The sequence below is a fragment of the Camelus dromedarius genome, chromosome 24 (genome assembly GCF_036321535.1).
Source record: "Camelus dromedarius isolate mCamDro1 chromosome 24, mCamDro1.pat, whole genome shotgun sequence".
NCBI classification, from domain to species: Eukaryota; Metazoa; Chordata; class Mammalia; order Artiodactyla; family Camelidae; genus Camelus; species Camelus dromedarius.
The window spans coordinates 24,694,189-24,713,020 of record NC_087459.1 but is presented as its reverse complement, the minus strand read 5'-3'; the positions used below and the strand labels follow the sequence as shown (position 1 = coordinate 24,713,020).

The 18,832-nt window shown below is 42.2% G+C and overlaps 1 protein-coding gene across 2 annotated transcripts in view; it reads left to right on the top strand.

Moving 5' to 3' along the window:
• The first annotated feature begins 215 nt into the window (after positions 1-215).
• Positions 216-18,832, top strand: part of AUTS2 (activator of transcription and developmental regulator AUTS2) — a 922,207-nt gene continuing 903,590 nt past the window's right edge. The window contains exon 1 of one of the 2 annotated variants that reach the window (XM_064478598.1): positions 216-1,793. In XM_064478598.1, coding sequence (XP_064334668.1) covers positions 1,485-1,793 — 309 coding nt within the window. In that variant the 5' untranslated portion in view covers positions 216-1,484. The remainder of the gene's footprint in view (positions 1,794-18,832) is intronic. The other variant, XM_064478597.1, reaches the window with a different exon arrangement.

The window sequence follows — 18,832 nt, the reverse complement described above, 5'->3', positions numbered from 1 at the left end:
CAGTGCGCAGGCCCGGCCGCCCCAGCGCGCATGCCCTAGGCTCGCGAGCGCGGCCAGCCCCCAGCCTTTTGCTTTCTACACACTCTACAACTGGGGAGGGGGCGGGGGAGGAGGGAGCCCGGCAGGCCACGTGATCCAGCTGGCCGGGGCCGCGGGGGCGGGAGCGCGCGCAGAGAGAGGCGCGGGTAGGGCGGTGCGCGTGCGCGCGGCGCGCGCGGGCGGGCGCGGGGCTGGGCTGAGGCGGGCGGCGGCGGTGGGCCGGCCGCGGAGGGGGAGGAGCGGGAGCTGAGCGAGGCGGGCGGGCGGAGGATGGGGCCGTGCCCGGGCTCCCGCTGCAGCCGCCCGGGGACACGCCGTGCACCCTCCGGCTTGGGGCTCTCGCGGCGGCGGCGGCGGCAGCGTTAGCGGCGGCGGCGAGAGCGGCGTTCTTGGCGCTTCCTAGCCGCGCTTCTCACTCAGGCTGGGCGAAGAGAAGAGGCGGCGGCGGCGGCACACCGGTGTCTCTCTCACTGGAGATTTCTTTCTGCTTTCCTCGTCGACTGACTCGCCCCCTCCCTTTTTTGAGGAAGGGTGACCTCTTCTCTGGGACTGGAAAAAATATTTTTTTGAGGAGGGGTGGGTGGGTGGCAGCGTCAGGGGCTGCTTCTTCTCTTCTTTCATCTCCCTCTCCTCCCCCCTCCGAGCCGAAAAGCAAACCCCACAACTGCTCCAGCATCCTCCTTCCCTTCCTCCACCTCCCTTCTTTTCCACCTCTTCCAGTTTCGCCCTCTCCCTTCTTAATTATTTCATTATTATGCTTCCCTCTCTGGGGGGTCTCGTCCCTCTCAGGTCGCTCGGAAGCCGTGGCCTCCCCTGGAAGCATTTCTTAAAATTTTTGGAGCCTGGGAGTGAGTTTTCTCTGAGGCGTGTGTGAGAGGCGGCGGGGGTGTTTTCCTGCGTGAGGGGCGGGTGAAGTTCATTGCCCCCACTTTTGCGCGACCTTTTCGGACCCGATTTGGAGTCGGGGGTACCAGGCGTTTTCGGGGGGCGGGGGGCGCGGCGGAGAATGGCCGCGGGGAGGGCTCCCCGGAGCCTCCCAGTCTCTTGATCAAAGCATTCCGCTATTCTGATTTATTGCCTGCTTGGTGAGTTATTTTTTTTTTTTTTCCTCTAAAGGAGACCTGTGTGTTCAGCCATTACTTTGCTCGGCGCTGCTCACAGGAATCTCCGACCCTCGGTGCTGTGGGCAGCCCCGCACTTGGGCTCCCTGCCTCTCGCCCTCGCTCCCGTCCCTCCTCCCTCTCTCCGCCCCTTCCCCCTTTTCTTTCTCCTCTCTTTCTTCCCCTCTCTCCCTTCTTTCGGCCGCCGTCTCCCCCGCGCCCTCCTCGGGGCGGAGGGAAGCCGAGAAGGGGGAGGGAGGGGTTGGTGTCAATTTTTTTGTGCGGCCGCGGCCGGAGCCTGTGGCGGGCAGGCAGCGAGCGGGGAGACCCCGGCGCGGCAGAGCCATGGATGGCCCGACGCGGGGCCATGGACTCCGCAAAAAGCGGCGGTCGCGGTCGCAGCGAGACCGGGAGAGGCGCTCCCGGGGCGGGCTGGGGGCCGGCGCGGCCGGCGGCGGCGGGGCCGGCCGGACCCGGGCGCCCTCGCTCGCCTCCTCGTCGGGCTCCGACAAGGAAGACAATGGGAAGTCCCCGTCCTCCGCCCCGTCCCGGCCCAGACCCCCGCGGAGGAAGCGGAGAGAGTCCACCTCGGCCGAAGAGGACATCATTGATGGATTTGCCATGACCAGCTTTGTCACTTTTGAAGCGCTGGAGGTAAGGGGGACCCCCTCCCCCCGGTTTCCCTTTATAGGCACGACCCCCCCACCTCGGCTGCTCCTGGCTCTGCTGCCTCCCCCGCCGCGCTCTGGTCGGTCTGGCTGTATGTCTGTCTAGGCTGAGGTCTTATTGTTGGGGGGTAGTTGGGGGCGCGGGCAGACAGGCGGCAGGAGGGAATCGCCAAGCCGTGCCTGGTCTCTTGGTTTCCTCGTTCTCGCTCGGCTTCCCCCCTGCGCCCCCTCCCAGTACCCCCTCCACAGCAGATGGGCAGAAAGAAAGGGGTTCAGGCATCATAACAATGCGCCCCCCTCCACGGAGAGCTCTGCCCCTACTCCTTCCTCCTCTCCCTCCCCAATCATGGCTTCTTGGCTGGTGGAAGTCTCTTTGCTGGGTTTGGGGCGCCTGTGGACGGTTCTCTGTGTGCTTTCTACAGAGCCATATGTCCGTGGTGTGTGTTTCTGTATAGTATAGACCTTTCCTGGGTGTCCTCGGGACCGGAGACTGATGGGGTTTTGTGGTTCTTTGCCCCCCTCCCCTGTCTTTTTTTTTTTTTTCTTCTCTTCTTTTCTTTTCTTTTTCCGTTTTTTGTTTTTTGGTTTTTTTTTTTTTTTTTTTTTTTTTGGTGAAGCTGGGGAAGGGGGCGTTTTCTCTCGGTTGGGAGAAAGGAGGGAGGAGGGGAGAGAAGAGAGGAAAGGATGGAATATCTTTCTGTATTCCGTACTGGGGTCTACTACAGAAAGGGTTAATTGTAATATTATCTATACATATACACATGCACATGTGTGTGTACATGAGCAATTCAGTTAAAAGATGGAAAAAGGTACACCAAGGAGGACTGGTGTGAGGAAAGAATAAAATCCTTGCTGGTATCTGAAGGGCTTGTCACCCAATTGTCCCTCTCCTTTTCTTTTTTTTTTGTGTTTTCTTTTCTTTTTCTTTCTGATTGGCTTTGTGTGTGTGTATATCTGTGTGTGTCTTTCTTTATTCCTTGGGCACCTGCAGCGTTGATTTCCAAATGCACATTTTCTTGCCAGCTAACCGGCTCCTTGGGGTGGTGATGGTGGGGAGGTAGCGGGGGAGATTGTCTAGGGGTCGGGGGGGTGGGGGGGACTCTCTTTACCTGGACGGATCTGATTTGGTGCTGGCATCAGTCACTGGCTTCTATAAATGAAACCCCCTTTTTACCTCCCCCACCTTCCTCTCCCCACCCCCAACTCACCACACACACAGAGCGCTTTGAGATTCTGCGGAGTTGGTCTGCTTTCTTAAGCACAAAACCAAGATAGGAGTTGGTTTCTAGCCTCTCCTGCACCTGATGTGATGGTTTGAGGTTCCTGAAAGAAACTTTTCTCTTTCCCTTTGGTTTTTGTTGTTATTGTGGTATTGTTTGCAATGCTTAAGAACACGCTTTGTTAACGACAGCTTAAATCTCACATGCAGTAACTATACAGGTTTAGATTGCTCTGTGTGTGTGTGTGTGTCTGTGTGTGTGTGTTTGGGTGTCAAATTTAAATATTTTTAAAAAGGAAGCCTTCCTGTAAGCATTGTTCTTTTCTGTTTGAACTGCTTTTGGTTGGGTTGCTGGTGGTGATGGTGGTGGATGTTGGCCAGTGATTGGGGAGGAAGGGAGAGTGGTGGTCGTGGTGGTGGTGGTATTGGTGGCCATAGATTTTGATGTTAGTGATTGAATCAGTTATCTTTTGGTTCTAGAACTGGTGCTTTATTGGCTAAAATGGATCGTACACAATTTTTCTGAGTGTTGAGGCTCACCACTTATTAGGATAATTCTAACTGTGGCTTCAACTTTGCCAGGGTAGGAGAGTACTGCACAATGTGACCTCTTTCTCTCTGTCTCTCTTGCTTTAAAATAGCATTTGAAATGGCAGCATGTATCCTAATACGTGAATTAGAAAGTGCTGCCTAGAATTTGGTTTACCATTGCTATCAGGGGTTGGTTTAGGACAGTATTTGTAAGAGCTGCTTACAAGTGGTTCTGCTAACTGTATGGTTATTCTGGGCTGCTTTGTGGCCCCTTTGAGTAAGTAAGCAAGAGGGGCCCGCAGATTCCCATGAGAATTTTTGAAAGGCAAGTAGAGATGAATAGATCATATGCAGTTGTTTTTTTATTGTTTTACTTTTAATAAGTATTTGGCTAGTCTTGTGACGTATATATCTATCCATTTGGCTTTTGAGAGAAAATGTGCCCATTGTAGTTTCTTTTGGATGTAAAAAAACTTACAATTTTAAAGAAGACCAAGTTCAAAGTGTACCATTAAAACCATTCCTTTCCTTGCTGTGATTATTTTTCTGCTACTTTTCTAGATTCAAAACCCAGATTACTTTGGTTTGCTGAACATTACACTACCTTCATACCTGAATACCATTTGCACAACTTTGTGTGGGCATGAAGGTCTAACTTTTTTAAAACTTTCTTTAAAACTTTGAAGGAAAATACAAACATACACAAAAAGTACGGAGAACAGTATATAACAAACCCTAATATACCCATCACCCAGTTTCAAAACCTTCCAACTCATCAAGTCTCATCTGTATCCCATTTACTCATTCTCCTCTCCCAGATGTGATATGAGAAATTTGTATGTATTTCTAGGTGGTAATAACTCAAAAAAGGTGGGGGGGCACCTAAATCACATAGTACTGTATCACATCTAGGTAAATTAACAACAGTTCCCTAATATCATCAAATAGCCTGTCAGTGTTCACACTTAGGAATCCCAATTTTTGTAGGAAAGCTGTAAATAAACTTTTCAGGTTAAAAACACACAGTGGGGAGTAAAAGTCATCATGTGTTTCTGGTTCTGTGGGACAGGATAGATTTGTTTGCTGCTTATCACATTTGTGTCCATGCTGGATGGTCAAACATATGTGTGTAGTGATCATTAAAATAAAACCTCTGGTGTCGCACTGTACTCAGTTTGGAAGATTTACTGAACTATCACTAAGAAGTGTGAGGGCTTATTAGAAAACAGGCAACTAAAGTATGAACTTAGACAGAAATGTATGTTACAGGAGTGCTTGTAAATGTTAAGAATTATTATAGATGCTAAGAGTTACCCTAAATACATACTCTGTTTTTGTGTCTAGTGTTTAGAAATGAAATTCGTTGTCACCATATATCAAGTTTGCTTGCTAGTATGATGTTATAAGAAATCAGAAATATTGGCTTACACAGTTAGGCTTTAAGCTTATGCAGTTTCAGAGCAGTAGCTAGCAAACTGTGGTGAAGTGTACTTTGGGTGTTAATGGACACACCATTTGACTCCATGATTTTGTTTTGAGTAGCTGATTTTGACTTCCCTTTTAAAAAAGAGGCTCTTAGTTCATAGTGAGATGTGGTGATATAAATTGTTTCAGACTAACCGTGGTTTTACTCGAAATACTGGAAGAAGAGTAAAAAGCTTGCCTCATGAGAAGCTGCATTTTTATGTGGATTATTTTTCACTATTGTTGGATTCTTAAAATGATGAAAGCTTTGGACATAGTTTGAGAGTCCCACACTTCACAGGCAGTGAAACTGGCTTAGGTAGTTTCATATTCTGCAGGGACACTTGTTTTGAGTAATTGTGCCCTGAAGTTCAAGTATGCAATTGTGAAGAGTCTCATGATAGAGGATAAGAGGGTAAGTGAGGAGGCTAAAGTTGAACATGGTGTTCTTTTCATTATACATTTGAGAAGCAGAATTACCACTTGGATATGGTATTATTTGTTTGGATAGTCTCTGAGTGAGAGCGATGTCATGATATGCCTCATGCCTCAGATACCATTCCTTACTAAAAAGTCATTTCCAGCAAACAAAGTATAAATGGGAATGTTGGGGTTGTAGTACTTTCAGTGTACCCTAATGTGCCAGATAATACTGCTTTTCTGTTGTTATTTGCATTTCATTCTGTGTAGTCTTGATTAGGAAGCCACGCGAGCACTGTGGCTGAAAATTTGACTTTGCAAATCCATTATTTTCTCCCTCACTCCACTGTTGTATACTGTATTCTTAGGGAAGTCTCATTTTGTACAATTGACTGAGGAAAGCAAAGATGAAATTGTGAATTAGCAGATCAGAGGCCAGTTGGAGCTTTGCAGGTTTGTGAAATTGAAGAAGACTAATTTCTGGTAGGTGGAAGATCAAACCAAGACTTTCATGTGGTCTTCATTTCCCAGCTCTGTTTCAGGACTTACCCACAGATTGCTAATGTAAATAGGCTGCACAGAATTTGATGCCCTTACAACATACCAGGTTAGTAGGCTCTAATAACTTACTATGGTCAAATCTCACTTACTCAGTTGTTTAAAAAATGATAATCATGTTCCTTGTATCAGTCAGCAAATATTTATGGAGTGTTTGATATGTACAAGACACTAAAAAAAGTACAAAGAAACCTAAAATACATATAGCATCTTGAAGGAGTGTGTGGTTTAGTTGATAATTTAAGTCTAGCACCTATAAAATAATTTTGAAATAGTCACTCGAATGCCTAATACCAACTGTGTGTAATAGGCTTTCAGGAAAGGGATAGTGAGATAGGTCTGAAGTGTTTGAGAAGGCTTCCTGGAGAATATGGGGCCTGGAAAGTTGACGTGATTTGGAGTGAATGGGGGTTGGGGAAAGCATTCTAAGAAGAGAGATTGGTGAAGAAGGCACAGAAGCAAGATGAGTGATTAGGGTTAGGGACAAGGGCTGGCAGAAATGAAAACAAAATTGTGTAAGTAAAGACTGCTTGCTTGTTAGAGAGTCAGGAGACCAGTGGAGACCCACATTCAAGGCTTGACTGTCCTAACTAGTTAAGTGACCTTGGGAGGGCACTTCTTAAAAGCATCATTTTCTTTTTCCACTAGTTGAGAGGTTTAGAGTAGTTTTAGAGACAAGGTACCCACGCTGGAAGGGAACATAGTTCTCTGAATGGTCATAGATTGTGTTCCAGAGCAAAAAAAAAAAAAAAAAGTGATCTATTCTCAGATAGTTTGGGAACTTGATAGGCTAGACAAAATTAAATGAGTGACTTGTTCGGCTAGAATTACGAGTCTTATATTATGTGTACATGAGTTTTGAATTATCAGAGAAGACATGATATGCCTTATTTCCCAACTTATTGGACCACAGGACACTTTCATTCTTGGCATTGTAATTCATAGTCCATAATCCAGTATGGGAAATGCTGGAACAGATCTCAAAGGTCTCTTCCAGATCTCATAACTTGATATTCTCTGAGTCTAGGGTGAGTGGGCTGATGATAGACAATTTGGAAAACCAGACAGAAGTTTGAAGTCAGAATGGAGGCTGCTGCTGAAGTGGGAGTGGTAAGGGGAGTGTGAGATGTAAATGATGATTAGTCCACTTCTCCCTTTTCCTGCCTGGTGTCAGCCCTTCAAGGAAGGTCGGAATCCTTTTTCTGCTGTTACACAGCCAAGGAAAGCTGTGGAGCTATGTTTTTGTTGCATTTTTCACTTTCTGTCTTGGGAAGTTTGGGATGATAGGACTAAGGAGCAAATGGGTCAGTTCCAGCATTTCACTTCTGACGGTGTACATAACTTTAGGATCTGAGATGTTCCTAAGTGGTGAGAAAGTGTGCAGGAAAGGAGGACTGTGAATACAGTGCTTGGTTATTAATTCAAATATTTTACTGTACTTACTGAATTTCAGCATTTCACTTTACAAGGCAGAGCATCACTTCAGGAGTATTTACGTGAGATGAGGTGGAAGATTGTGGGATGGTGATTCCATGTGCCTTGTGTTAGCTGTTGAGATGAACTATTTCAGATCTTTTTTTGGAAGTAGGCAGGGTATAAATGAATCAGTAAATTTAAAAGATGAATCACAAAATTAGTGATTAGCTTTGGATCCTTTCTGAGAGTGTTTTCCTCTAGCTTTCACCATTGAAAAAGGGTTAAAAAAGAGCATTTAACATCATTCAAGGAACATTGAAGATGATAAAGAGATTCTGAGACTCTTCTATACAACACTTCTATATGCTATCAAAAATAAATGGTGATTGTTTAGTTTGAGAGAATGTTAGGATTAGAAATAAGGTCCCCAAGCTGAAAAAATAATAGTTTGTGACCAGCTGTTAAAGAAAATTTAGGTTCTACTGGATGTAAGATCTGGAAGCCTTTGGAGAGAAGGTTTGTAGCAATTCTTGATGGAGGGGGTGTGTGCGTGCAGTGGGTGTACGGTGGGTTTGTATTTTTACATTTTATTTTATTTTACCCCTGTGCTGTAATACAGTAATACACTAAATGTAGCCTAACTTTGTAAAAGTGCTTCATGCTATTTTTTTCCCTCAAGAAGCAACACTCTTTTCAGGGTTAGGATTAAATCCAATATTTTTTTGATACAGGAAAACGAACTTGGTGATGGGATAGCAGCTATTCATTTGAGAAAGTTCTGGGGAAAAAGAAAAGTCAGATTTAAAAGCTCTCAAATAATTGAAGTTTGGTAGGTCAGAATGGGAATTTGGTGAAACCCAAGACAGGAGAGAATCAAAACCAATTTAGGGACATTTAGCTGGGTCAGAACAGTTTTTCTTATATAATCTGTACCTGTTCTGTGAATAGATGAATGCAGTTTTTTTTTTCTAGAAATGGGACAGAATTTAAGGCTGGTGAGACCCTAAATTTATGTTTCTTCTTACAAATCTGAACTGTGTTCTTCCTTCATTTCTTCTAATATGCCTGCAGGGTAGGGGGTATGCAGTTAGTACGTACCTTTGTAAGGTCACAAAGATAGGTCCCTTTTAGGCTGTTAGTAACTGTGGGGTGGGGTGTGGTTTCCTTTGCTTGTTTAGGAAGAGACTAGGCAAGTACAGTCTCTGATCCCATCCTTTCCAAGGGCACTTACAGCCTGAAATCATTTGTATTGCTGTCATCTTTATCGGTGTTTATTTCATATACTAGTACATAAGTCAGTATCATCCTAGGATCCAGTAGATTCCCCCACCTGTCTGCCTCCCTCCTTCCCTCCTTCCCTCCTTTCATTCCTCCTCTCTTCCTTTACTGAGGTAGAGCTATCAAAATTATGAATGCGGTTAATAAAAGGTAATGGACTTAGGAAGTTCTGAATGAAATGTAGAAACTTTAAAATCCCAAAACTTCACTATTTGAACATTGTCAGTCTGTTTGAGGGACTCCAAAGTTAGCACTGTTGAGGGTAAATTGCTTGCCTCATTTTTCTGGGCTGTTATCAGCTCATCATTCTGATTTCTCATTCATATCTGAACTCTGGTTAGAGTTTGCCTGAACAAATACTGCAAATGACCAACTGCATACAAATATTTTTATATTTTGTCATTATGGCTTGCTGCTGTACCTTGTGGTACTGGTGCCTCTGAGCCCTGGAAAACCTAAGTGCAGTAAAATGGAGTCACAAGAGGAGAAGGGAGAAGCTGCAGTTTTAAGTAAAGGAAAATGGCAAATGCAGGTTGGGATTCATTTTTGGTAGAAAGTCTTCAAATTGCAGGTCTGTGCGATTGCTATTAACTGAAGCATTTTGAAATGACCTGGGCTGGATACAGAAGCACAGGCTGTGAAGATAAACTGTGACTCTTGGTTATATGGGTGAAATCTGATACGTTTAGACTGAATCTGGGACGGGGTTTAAGTCAAAGCCAGGGTCAAGGTGTGATGATTCCTGAGGGATGTCAGGGAAGTCGTTTCCCTTGTCTCCACAACTACACCGCCCCACCCCCCAGCACAACACCAATCTACTACCCTCATTTTAGATTTCTGCAGAGTTTCTGATGGCAGGGATATTTTAGAGCTTGAAAAGAGGAATTAAGAGAGTATTGCAGTGATTTGGTAGTTATGCTGAAGTAGATTTTTTTAGGGGGGTTGTTTGCTAGGGTCTCTGTTCAGTTATGCTTACTGGCTAGAGGTGGTTTAGTGAAAAGTTTTACATAGTTAAAAACTAGGGGGGAAAAACCCTAAGAGAATGAAGATGTAGATAGAACAATAGTTGAACATTAGATTATCACTTGTTTTCCAGCCAAATACTAGAAATCCCAGTGTTCCACCCATTCTCTCTGTACATGCTCTTTAGCAAAAATAGTGAAGGTCCTGGATTTTGCTGTTCTAAGAAATGATTTTATATAGTTCGGGTGAAATTATACTTTTCATTGGGGCAAGAAGAGAAACAAGCATTTGGTATTGTGCATTGCTACATATTGCAAAATTTGCTCCTTCCTCATTTGTTAGGCTGATTAGTTTGATTGTCTGTGAAAATTACAGTTTTGAGATTAATGGACAGAGCTACCTCTTTAGAGGTATTAGCCTAAAGTTAGGACCTCAACTTTCTCAGAGCAGTCTGTTGATTTATTTCACTCTAGCCATTGTTGACTGATGTGCTTTCTAAGCCGGGAGTGGCATTAGAGGCACAGATGTTGTCTTTAGAAATGCTGTCGTTCTACCTCTCATTTTGCAAATGAAAACACAGCCCAGAGGGGTTAATTGTCCTGCTTAAGATCACACTGGGAGTTAGAGGCTCTCACTGTTATCCAATGAAACTAGGAGACTGCTTCTCCTTAGTACTTGTATTCCCAAGTACTGGGAACATTGGAATTTTTTCTAAACAAAAATAATACTACAAATGAGAATGATCACCCATGATTGTAAAGCTTCTCATGTTTTCCCAAGAAATGTTCTGATTATTACTATCAAAAACCTAAAGGCATTCTGCTTTCCCCCAGTAAATCATTGGCCTTTCTCTTCCAAGTCCATTAGGTGTTTTTGACACCCCCTCACCTTGGTAATGGGGATATAAAAAAAGAAATAAATATTAGTGTGTTGATAATGAGGGTTTCTTATCCTTGAATGTCCAATGGAAATATAAGATAATTATTTGGATATAAGGTGATCTTAATGTGGCCCCACTTGAAATTTTAACTTTTGTTTTTGATAGAATTTTTCCTGGCAATTCAGAGAGACTCAGAACAACTTACCAACACTGGTAGCAAAACATTTGAAACAAGTGAACTTTGGAGTATGGTTGAGTTGAAGACTCATACTTTTCTCCCATACCATACTTTTCTTCTATATTATGCTTTTCTTCTGAAGAAGAAAGACTGAAAATACTAAATCCACTTGACATGTTGGCTAAGGCATCTTGCCTGTTTATTGCTGAACCAGAAAATTTATAACAACTGTTTGTCATGTGTGTATATTTATAGCCATTCATATAATGAAAAGAAGTTTTCATGAGATTGTAATAACATATCAAGATGGATGTAATTAAAACAGAAGCAGATTGACACCCTGAATTAAATGCAAACCATAAACCAGGATACCTGAGCACTGTGCCTTACATATTTGCTGCAAGGGGCAGTCAGCCAAATATGCAAATAAAAAGACATTGATGAATTTCCCTGGGTGTGTATGTGGTTGCAGAGAACCCAGCTATTTTATTAATCTTTTATCAAGCATTGTTTAAATTTGCAGCATCAAAGGAATGTATTAATTTGGCAGACCAAATAGCTTAGGACCAGAAAGTAGGAAATAATAAGGGGAAGACATGATTGATATACTGTCCTATAAATAACACATGCAACTGACAGAGGGGCTGAGTAATCTTTAGATCTGTGCTTGATGTCATTAATGGAGTTGTTAAACCAGGATGTTTGAGTTGAACTTCAGTCAGAGAGGCTGCCTCCCATTTAAAATACAAGCGTATCTCTGGTTACACACTGGACTGATATGTTGACAAAATTGGTGTAAATCAAATTTTTGTAAATTGGATCAAATGCACCAGGGGAATCTTACTGTGAAAAATATGAGGCTTTTTTTTTTTTTTTAAATCGAGTATGATACTCCTCCTCTCTGCAGGGAAGCTGGGATTTTAGTAGAGTGGATCTCTTTAGATGGGCATTTCTTGTCCTGAGACACTGTTGTGCATGTCTTCCCTGTGCTCCTGGAAGAAAGTGACTTAAGATTTGCATTTTCTCTTCAGGTTTTATACCTCACTTGCTTGGTGATTCTAGGAATAATTGGTGGTGATTTGAATAAGCCCGCATCGTTCAGATTTCAGAGGTTGGTTTTCAAGTGCTTGCTAAGGAGGGCTTGCGGCTATGAATATGGAATATGATTTCCATATCTGTTCCATTGGGGAGTCCAGACATGTCATAACCACTTCTGAGTCATGATTGTACGGAGACACCCTAGCTATAATTTTTTTTGTATGACACTTCAGTTTTAAAATTGTAAAGGTGCCAAATGCAGGGCTGTATTGTTATTAGGGAAGTCAGTGACATCTGTTATATCTTGTTAACCAGGGAAGGAAAATGCTTTAATCAAAACATCTAATTATGCCCTCTAAACTGATGAAAGATCTTTTGCTAAATTTTTGGAATTGGTCTTAATGGAAGAAACTGGCCTCTACAGGAACTGTGAAGTAAATTTACTCTTTTTATTTGAAAAATACTTACTGTTATCTGTGGTGACATAAGGGTGTTTTAATGTTGTCAAGTTGCTCTTATGCTCTTGAAATACAGCATAAGTCTTGAAAATAGATACTTTGAGAAGTTGTCTAAGCCAGCATGAGGTTTTTATTTTTGTCCTCCCTCTCACCCTCATAGCTTATGAAGCCCCAGAAAGAGTTTGTACTTCCAGCTGTGAGCCTTGGAAGATACATGGTGGCTGAGAGCCACCTGGGAGGGAGCAAATGATAATTACAGGTGAGAGGCTGGGGGATAATTCAGCCTGTGTGCTGGGAGGTGTGATTTCACACCTGAGTGTTGAAACCTGCTGCATTAGACAGTTGTGTTATTTTAAAGTTAGTTTTATTAATCTAACGTAGAAATGGCCCAGCTTGTTTCAGGTCACCTTCAGTTGAAGGAAGATAACTGTTTTAAAATATTGAATATATAATATGATTCCAGAGATATTTCCTGTGTTTAAAAGTAGTTTCATATAATATCTGAAAGTATCAAACTCTGTGTTTAACTCAGCATATCTACAACACTTCTAACTCCCTTATAAAAATTAAGTATTTTGGATCATTCAGACTTCAGACCTATCTAGTAAATCCATCCTTTATCTATATTTTAACCGAGAATTAATTTTATCTGCAGCAATTCTGTTTCCAGAATCACAGATAATAATACTAATAATAGTAATAATAATACATTTATTGATAATCTTAATGTTGGGATATGGATTAGGTCAGAGCAATGCTTTATTTCTTAGCTTTCAGAGTGTTTCACCTTTTTGAAATGATTTTCCATGGATTGAGATCTTAGGGACAACCTGAGGGAGGTTCTGAAGTGTTGACCATGACACAGACTACTCTGCTTTATTTGGGATCTGGTGTGAAGTTCAAGTGCTATTATTTTTTTCATGGTCTGTTATATGCTCTGTCATGGCTTATTGTGTGTCACTTGGGAGTGTGACTGAAACCTTGGAAAAGAGAGAGCCAGAGTTATCTTTCTATATTTCTAATGTATTGTTTTATTTCCTGATATTCTCTTACTTTAGCCTCTCTACTCTCCTTGCATATATCCTTCCTTCTTTGGGTATTTGAGGCTCTCAAATTGTTGCTTCCTTCACTCAGTAATCCATGCATAGTGGGTGCTCAGTCGATGCTTATTTAGAGTTGACATATTTCCACAAAATTTCTGTGAAAGGACATTTTAGAAAAGGAGGCTACTATTTACTGAGTACTTACTCTTTGCCAGGCATTGTGTTTGGAATTTTGCATTCATTGTTTCATTAGAACTACACAGTGAAAAAAATGAATGATATTCCTGTTTTACAGTTGAAGACACAAGCTCAGGGAGGTACAGTCAATAATGTGCCCAAGGTCAGTACAGGAGAGGCAGGAGAGGCAGGAAATGCAGCGGTTTCTGCCTGACCTGAAAGCTTGCTCTCCTCGTCCCTTTCCACTCTTAATACAGATTCATTTTGTGAGAGAGTCTCAAATGGGTCTCTGGTAGACCACATTTATTTGTTCCTTGTTGCTGCTGAAAACTGTCTTGGTTACAAAGGATTTTCTAGCCACAATAATAGGATTTAGGGAGGGGAGAGTACCTCACCATCTTTTGGGAAGTTCTTTATTTTCTTTTTAAAAGCTGGAGCTTACCGTGGGTGGCTGCCACTCATACAGTACATCTGTGGCATATTTGTTGTTGGTTTAATTTTTTTTTTCCTTTCTCTCTCTGTCCTTTCACTGTTTTTCCCTGTATTAAAATCTAACCTTTTTCCAGGTCATATTGCTCAGGTAGATTAGCCTTTGTCACAGGCAAGGGCTCAGGCTCCTAATATTGAGAGTAACTGTGTGCCCTTCCCTGAACTAAATCCTTTCACAAAACTTACCTCACTGATTTCTTACAACAACCCCCTGGAACGGAAGTATAAATTTGGAGAAGGGACTGGCACCTTTTCAACAGGTCACTGTGTGTATAAGCTTATTTTCTACTATAGATTTCTAAGTATTTTGTCTGGTTTTAAACTATTCTAGGAGGTGGTATTTCTTGTGGCAAGCTACTTCACAGTAAAAGAGACCTTATTACTATTTTTTTTTAAACTAATAGGTACTCAATTCTTTCTGGTGAAAGAAAATACTAATTAGTTGCTTGCTTTTCTTGATACTTTATCTTGAAGGTGACGAATAGTGCATTATTTCCTCTGTCATTATTTCCTTTCATTATTCTAAGCACATTTGCAAATTGTCCTCTCCCATTCCCCACTCCACCCTGTAGAGGTTTGTTTATGCTACAAAGGGTATGCTAATGAATGGGACTGTTAGATTTGCTTCTTAAGTAAATCTCAACTGTAATTAGAGTACTGTACATTCTTAAGTAGCCCCCTTCTCACCTCCTCTGGGCCAAGCTGGGCCTCCACACAGTTCATCCTTAAAATTTCAGGATTCAGACCTGACTGATGACTACCCCTCAAGGAGTAGTATAACAGACACATGCACACACGCAGTACCCTCACTGCACCTGAAATTTCGAAAGATTTTGGGTGAATGTGAAGATCAGTCAAAGTAAACTCTTCTCTGAAAAGTCTCTTTGTAAAGAGAAGGGGCAGTTTCTTGGAACTATCATACTCTGAGACCTGCAGTCTTGTCCTTCTCTCTCCAAGTATGTCAGTGAGCACAGTTATCTTTTTGCACATCCAAACTGGAAATACAGTATATTTCAGTTTTTAACTGAGTTTATGATTGTAGGGGAGACCCAAATCAAAGTGTGTCCTTTGAAATTTAACTATAACTATAAAAATCTGGTGTAATAGGAACCACATCTTTTAAGTCCAGAGTTTTGAAAGCGATCTTTTATACCTGAATTACATACAATTGTGCATTATGAGTTCTGTATTACTATAGAACTGTGTTACTCTAGGGCCTGTCCCAGATTGTAAGCACTAGGTAGGAACTGTGTGTTTTAAACTTTTCCTTGTGCTGTTCCTTGCCTCTTGGGTGGGCTCACAATAGGGTTATTAATTGTGATGTTTTCAATTAGGGCTGTTAGTGATGGGTGTCAGTTTCACTTCAGGGCAGTGGGTAACCTCTGTTTACTGTTTACAGATAAATATCACCTTAGCATTCCTGTAGATTTTTATATCAGCTGCCCATATTTCACCTGTACTCTTACTTCACTTAGTATGGTGTACCTGGGATTAAGGACACTGAAAAATATGTATGCTCAGGCTGATTTAGAAATTACATTGTTGAAATACAGCCCATATGGCCATTGTAAAATGGTTAGTGCTGCATATAATTGCCTTCCCAATGATGTGCTTTGTTATTACTTCCATCTTCCAAGAAGCATTCCTGTAGCATGCTGACAGCAATGGAATCATTAGAAAACATATGGATATGCAAAGGCATTAAATTGTCTTTAAAGATTAGATTACAGTGTTAGAGGATGGGTCACCACACTTTCAGTCAATAACTCTTGCTTAGTTCAGCACTGCTAGGCTGGATGATAGAGATTTGCAAAGTCCTGTTTACTTGTTTGCTGAGTATATTTCATATCTTTCTTGTAATTTTGAGAAAGTCTTCAGCTGTGCATAAGATCTCATCACAATATTGTAGTTAGCTGGCTTTTCTGGGGTTTTTCTCCCAACTGTTCATGCCTTGTGCACAGTTCTTCTCTAAGATATGATACTCCCTCTATGTGTGTTTTCCTGAATGTAAGTCTAAAGCAGGCTGAGACAGGAGGTCATTTAGATGTAAAAAGAGACTAAGTCATGGAATCAGGAAGTCGCCAGGTGGGTGCCATGTTGCCCGAATTTATGTTCTCCAGTGTATAACATCTGTCTCCATGTGGGTCCACTTACCACCTTAGAAGCAGTGAGAATTTTGCAGCCTAGGGATTCATTGGTAAATCTTAGAGGCCCAGGGACCATGTAAAAAGACATGGAAAGAGATCTCTGCTTCCCACAACCCCTCTACCCTGTGTGTGTGCGTGTGTGTGTGTGTGTTTGGCCATCTGGACATGCCTGTTGTTTGGTTGTAGATATTTTAGGGATTCACCAGTTCTAAGACATGGTATGCTTTGAATTTTCAGGGTACTTTGTGTAGCTGCCAGTGAATAATAAGTGAAATCACAGAGTGGAAAGTCATTTATCAAATTGAATGTTTCTCTTTGGAGTCTAGCAGAAATAACATGAACTTGGAAACTTTCTGAGCAGTAAGTGACTTTAGAGATCATTTGGAGGGTGGTTTTGAGGCACCTCAGGGGATGCTGAGAAGGGAGGCCCTGACCTCATTCACCAGAACTCCACCTTAACCTGTTTTATATATTAAGGGTAAGATTCTCTTTGGGGAGAAAAAGGTATCTGAATTCTTCTTCTGTTTAATCTTTCAGTCAAGAAATAATTATTAGTTGCTTCTGTGTGCCAGGCAGGCACTGTTCTAGGCATAAGGGATGCTATAGTGAATAAGAGAATTAGATATCTGCTCTAATGGGGTTTATATTCCAGCAGGGGCAGGGCCATGATGTAAGTCATAAACAGAAACATAATGTGTTGAGTAGAGACAGGGTTTTTAAAAGTAGGTTAAGGATATGATAGTGAATTAGAATCTGTTATGTTGATGCAGATTTGCAGTTTTATAGAAGTGGTTTAGGTGAGGCCTCTTTGAGAAAGTGATATTTGAGCAGAAACGTGAAGGAAGTGAGGGAGCAAGCAAGGAGGATAGCCAGGGGCAGAACATTCAAGGGGAGGGGAGAGCAAGGGTGAAGGCTTTGAGGGAGGAGTGACTTGATATGTGAGTAACTGTAGGAGGTGATGATGGCTAAAAAGGAGTGAATGAGGAGGAAAGGGGCAGAAATGGGGGAGAGGGACTCCAGGAACTTTGACTTTTAAACCCAAGTGATTTGAGAAGTTTAAAAACAGCTGAGAACAACTGTCCAAAGCCTTCATTTCCCAACTGATGAAGTCTTTGAACTTTCCCCAAATCATCCACCTGGTGTTAGAGCAAAACCAGATCTGAAACTCTGTCATATTCCTTTATGGGAGCCTCCCATTTTACCTTGCTGCCAACATTCCAGGCCTTAGGAGCTATGGAGTATCTTTTTTGAGACCAGAAGATTTGTTTCTCCTCTCCTGTTTATGTGGATATGGTTCTCCCAAAAGACATGCTTCAAGAATATACAGAATTCCAGTACTCAGTCACTACAAATTTGAACTAGCTCTGTCCTTCAGTGCCAGAATCAACCACTGTTTTGGTAATAATTCTAATAACTACAGCAACAACAGTGATAATGACGGCTAACACTTACCGAAGGCTCACTGCATTTGATCGTCACTGAACCCAGAGCATTATCATATTCAGCCCTCACAACAACCCTGTAAAGTAGGTAACATTATTATCGTCATTTTAGAGATGATGAAACTGAGGTTCAGAGAAGTTAAATGGTCATGTCGCTAGAAAGTTGTAGAGCCAGAATTTGAGCCCAGACTGTCTAATTTCAGGGCCTGTACTGCCCCCCTGATGAAGAGGAGAGAGGTGGGTTTGTCTCTGGATTAATTTTCTCGTTGGAATATGCTCTCCCTACCCCATTTTAATAAGATGGTTCTAGAGCTGAGCCGTAGGTGTAATGCTGTCTTGTCACAACACACTTTGGTGTCTGCAAATGTTTGATTATATGAAGGATTTCACAGCCAGTCTGTCTTAGTCCTGGCAACTCTTCTGATTTTAGGTGGATTGTTGGTTAAGCAGATACCTTTTGGTCTTTCTGAACTGTATTTAACGGGAACACTTTTCAAGACCTGTACTGTGAAGTATATTACAGAATTCAGACTGGTGTTTTCAAGTCAGCAAACCCAAAAGGATTGGTCTTGATTTTTTTTCTCCCCAGTGGAGTAAAAGCCCCAGACACCATCAGTGCCAAAACTCCTTGGAATATAAAATCAGCTTTTTACTAGTTGGGCTTTTTGAGGACCACAGCTTGCTTTAAAACACACTGGTATAAAAAATGTGTGTATATGTGTATATAGGGCTATACAATGTTATATAAATATGGAATGGTGTAAAGCATAATGTAACCAACACCCCCCACCCGCTTTAACAAACCTCAGCCCTTGACCATACGTTTCTTAATACTGGGCTATTTTCAGTGTGTATTGTCTGAGGAGGAAGCAAGTCAACTATAAGCCTTAGAGCAGGGGATTCTCAAACCTAGCTGCCCATTAGAATCCCCTGGGGAACTTTAAAAAAGTCACCATATCCATGCTAGGGTGGAGGGAGCTCCCACCCTATCAGCAGAACTTTTAAAAGCACCCCATGGGACTGGGTTGTGCAGTCACGGTACAGAGCCTCTTCTGAAGGAGGATGTGTCAGTTTTTCTTCAGTGGGTTTTCTCAGATGTCCAGTACCAACCCATGTATTTGGAGAGCTGTACTCCTAAGCTTAATTTTTCATTTTCTCTGTCAAGCTTTAATGTGGTCTGCTCTCTAAGATTTTGAAGAGTAATGTCCCGGGACGCTACTCTCCCTCCATAACTGAGAAAAACTTGAGATAACATTTACGTATTTGTTAAAAAAGCATTTTAGAGATTAGGAAGGAGGCAATAGAAATTCAGAAAGGTTTAGAA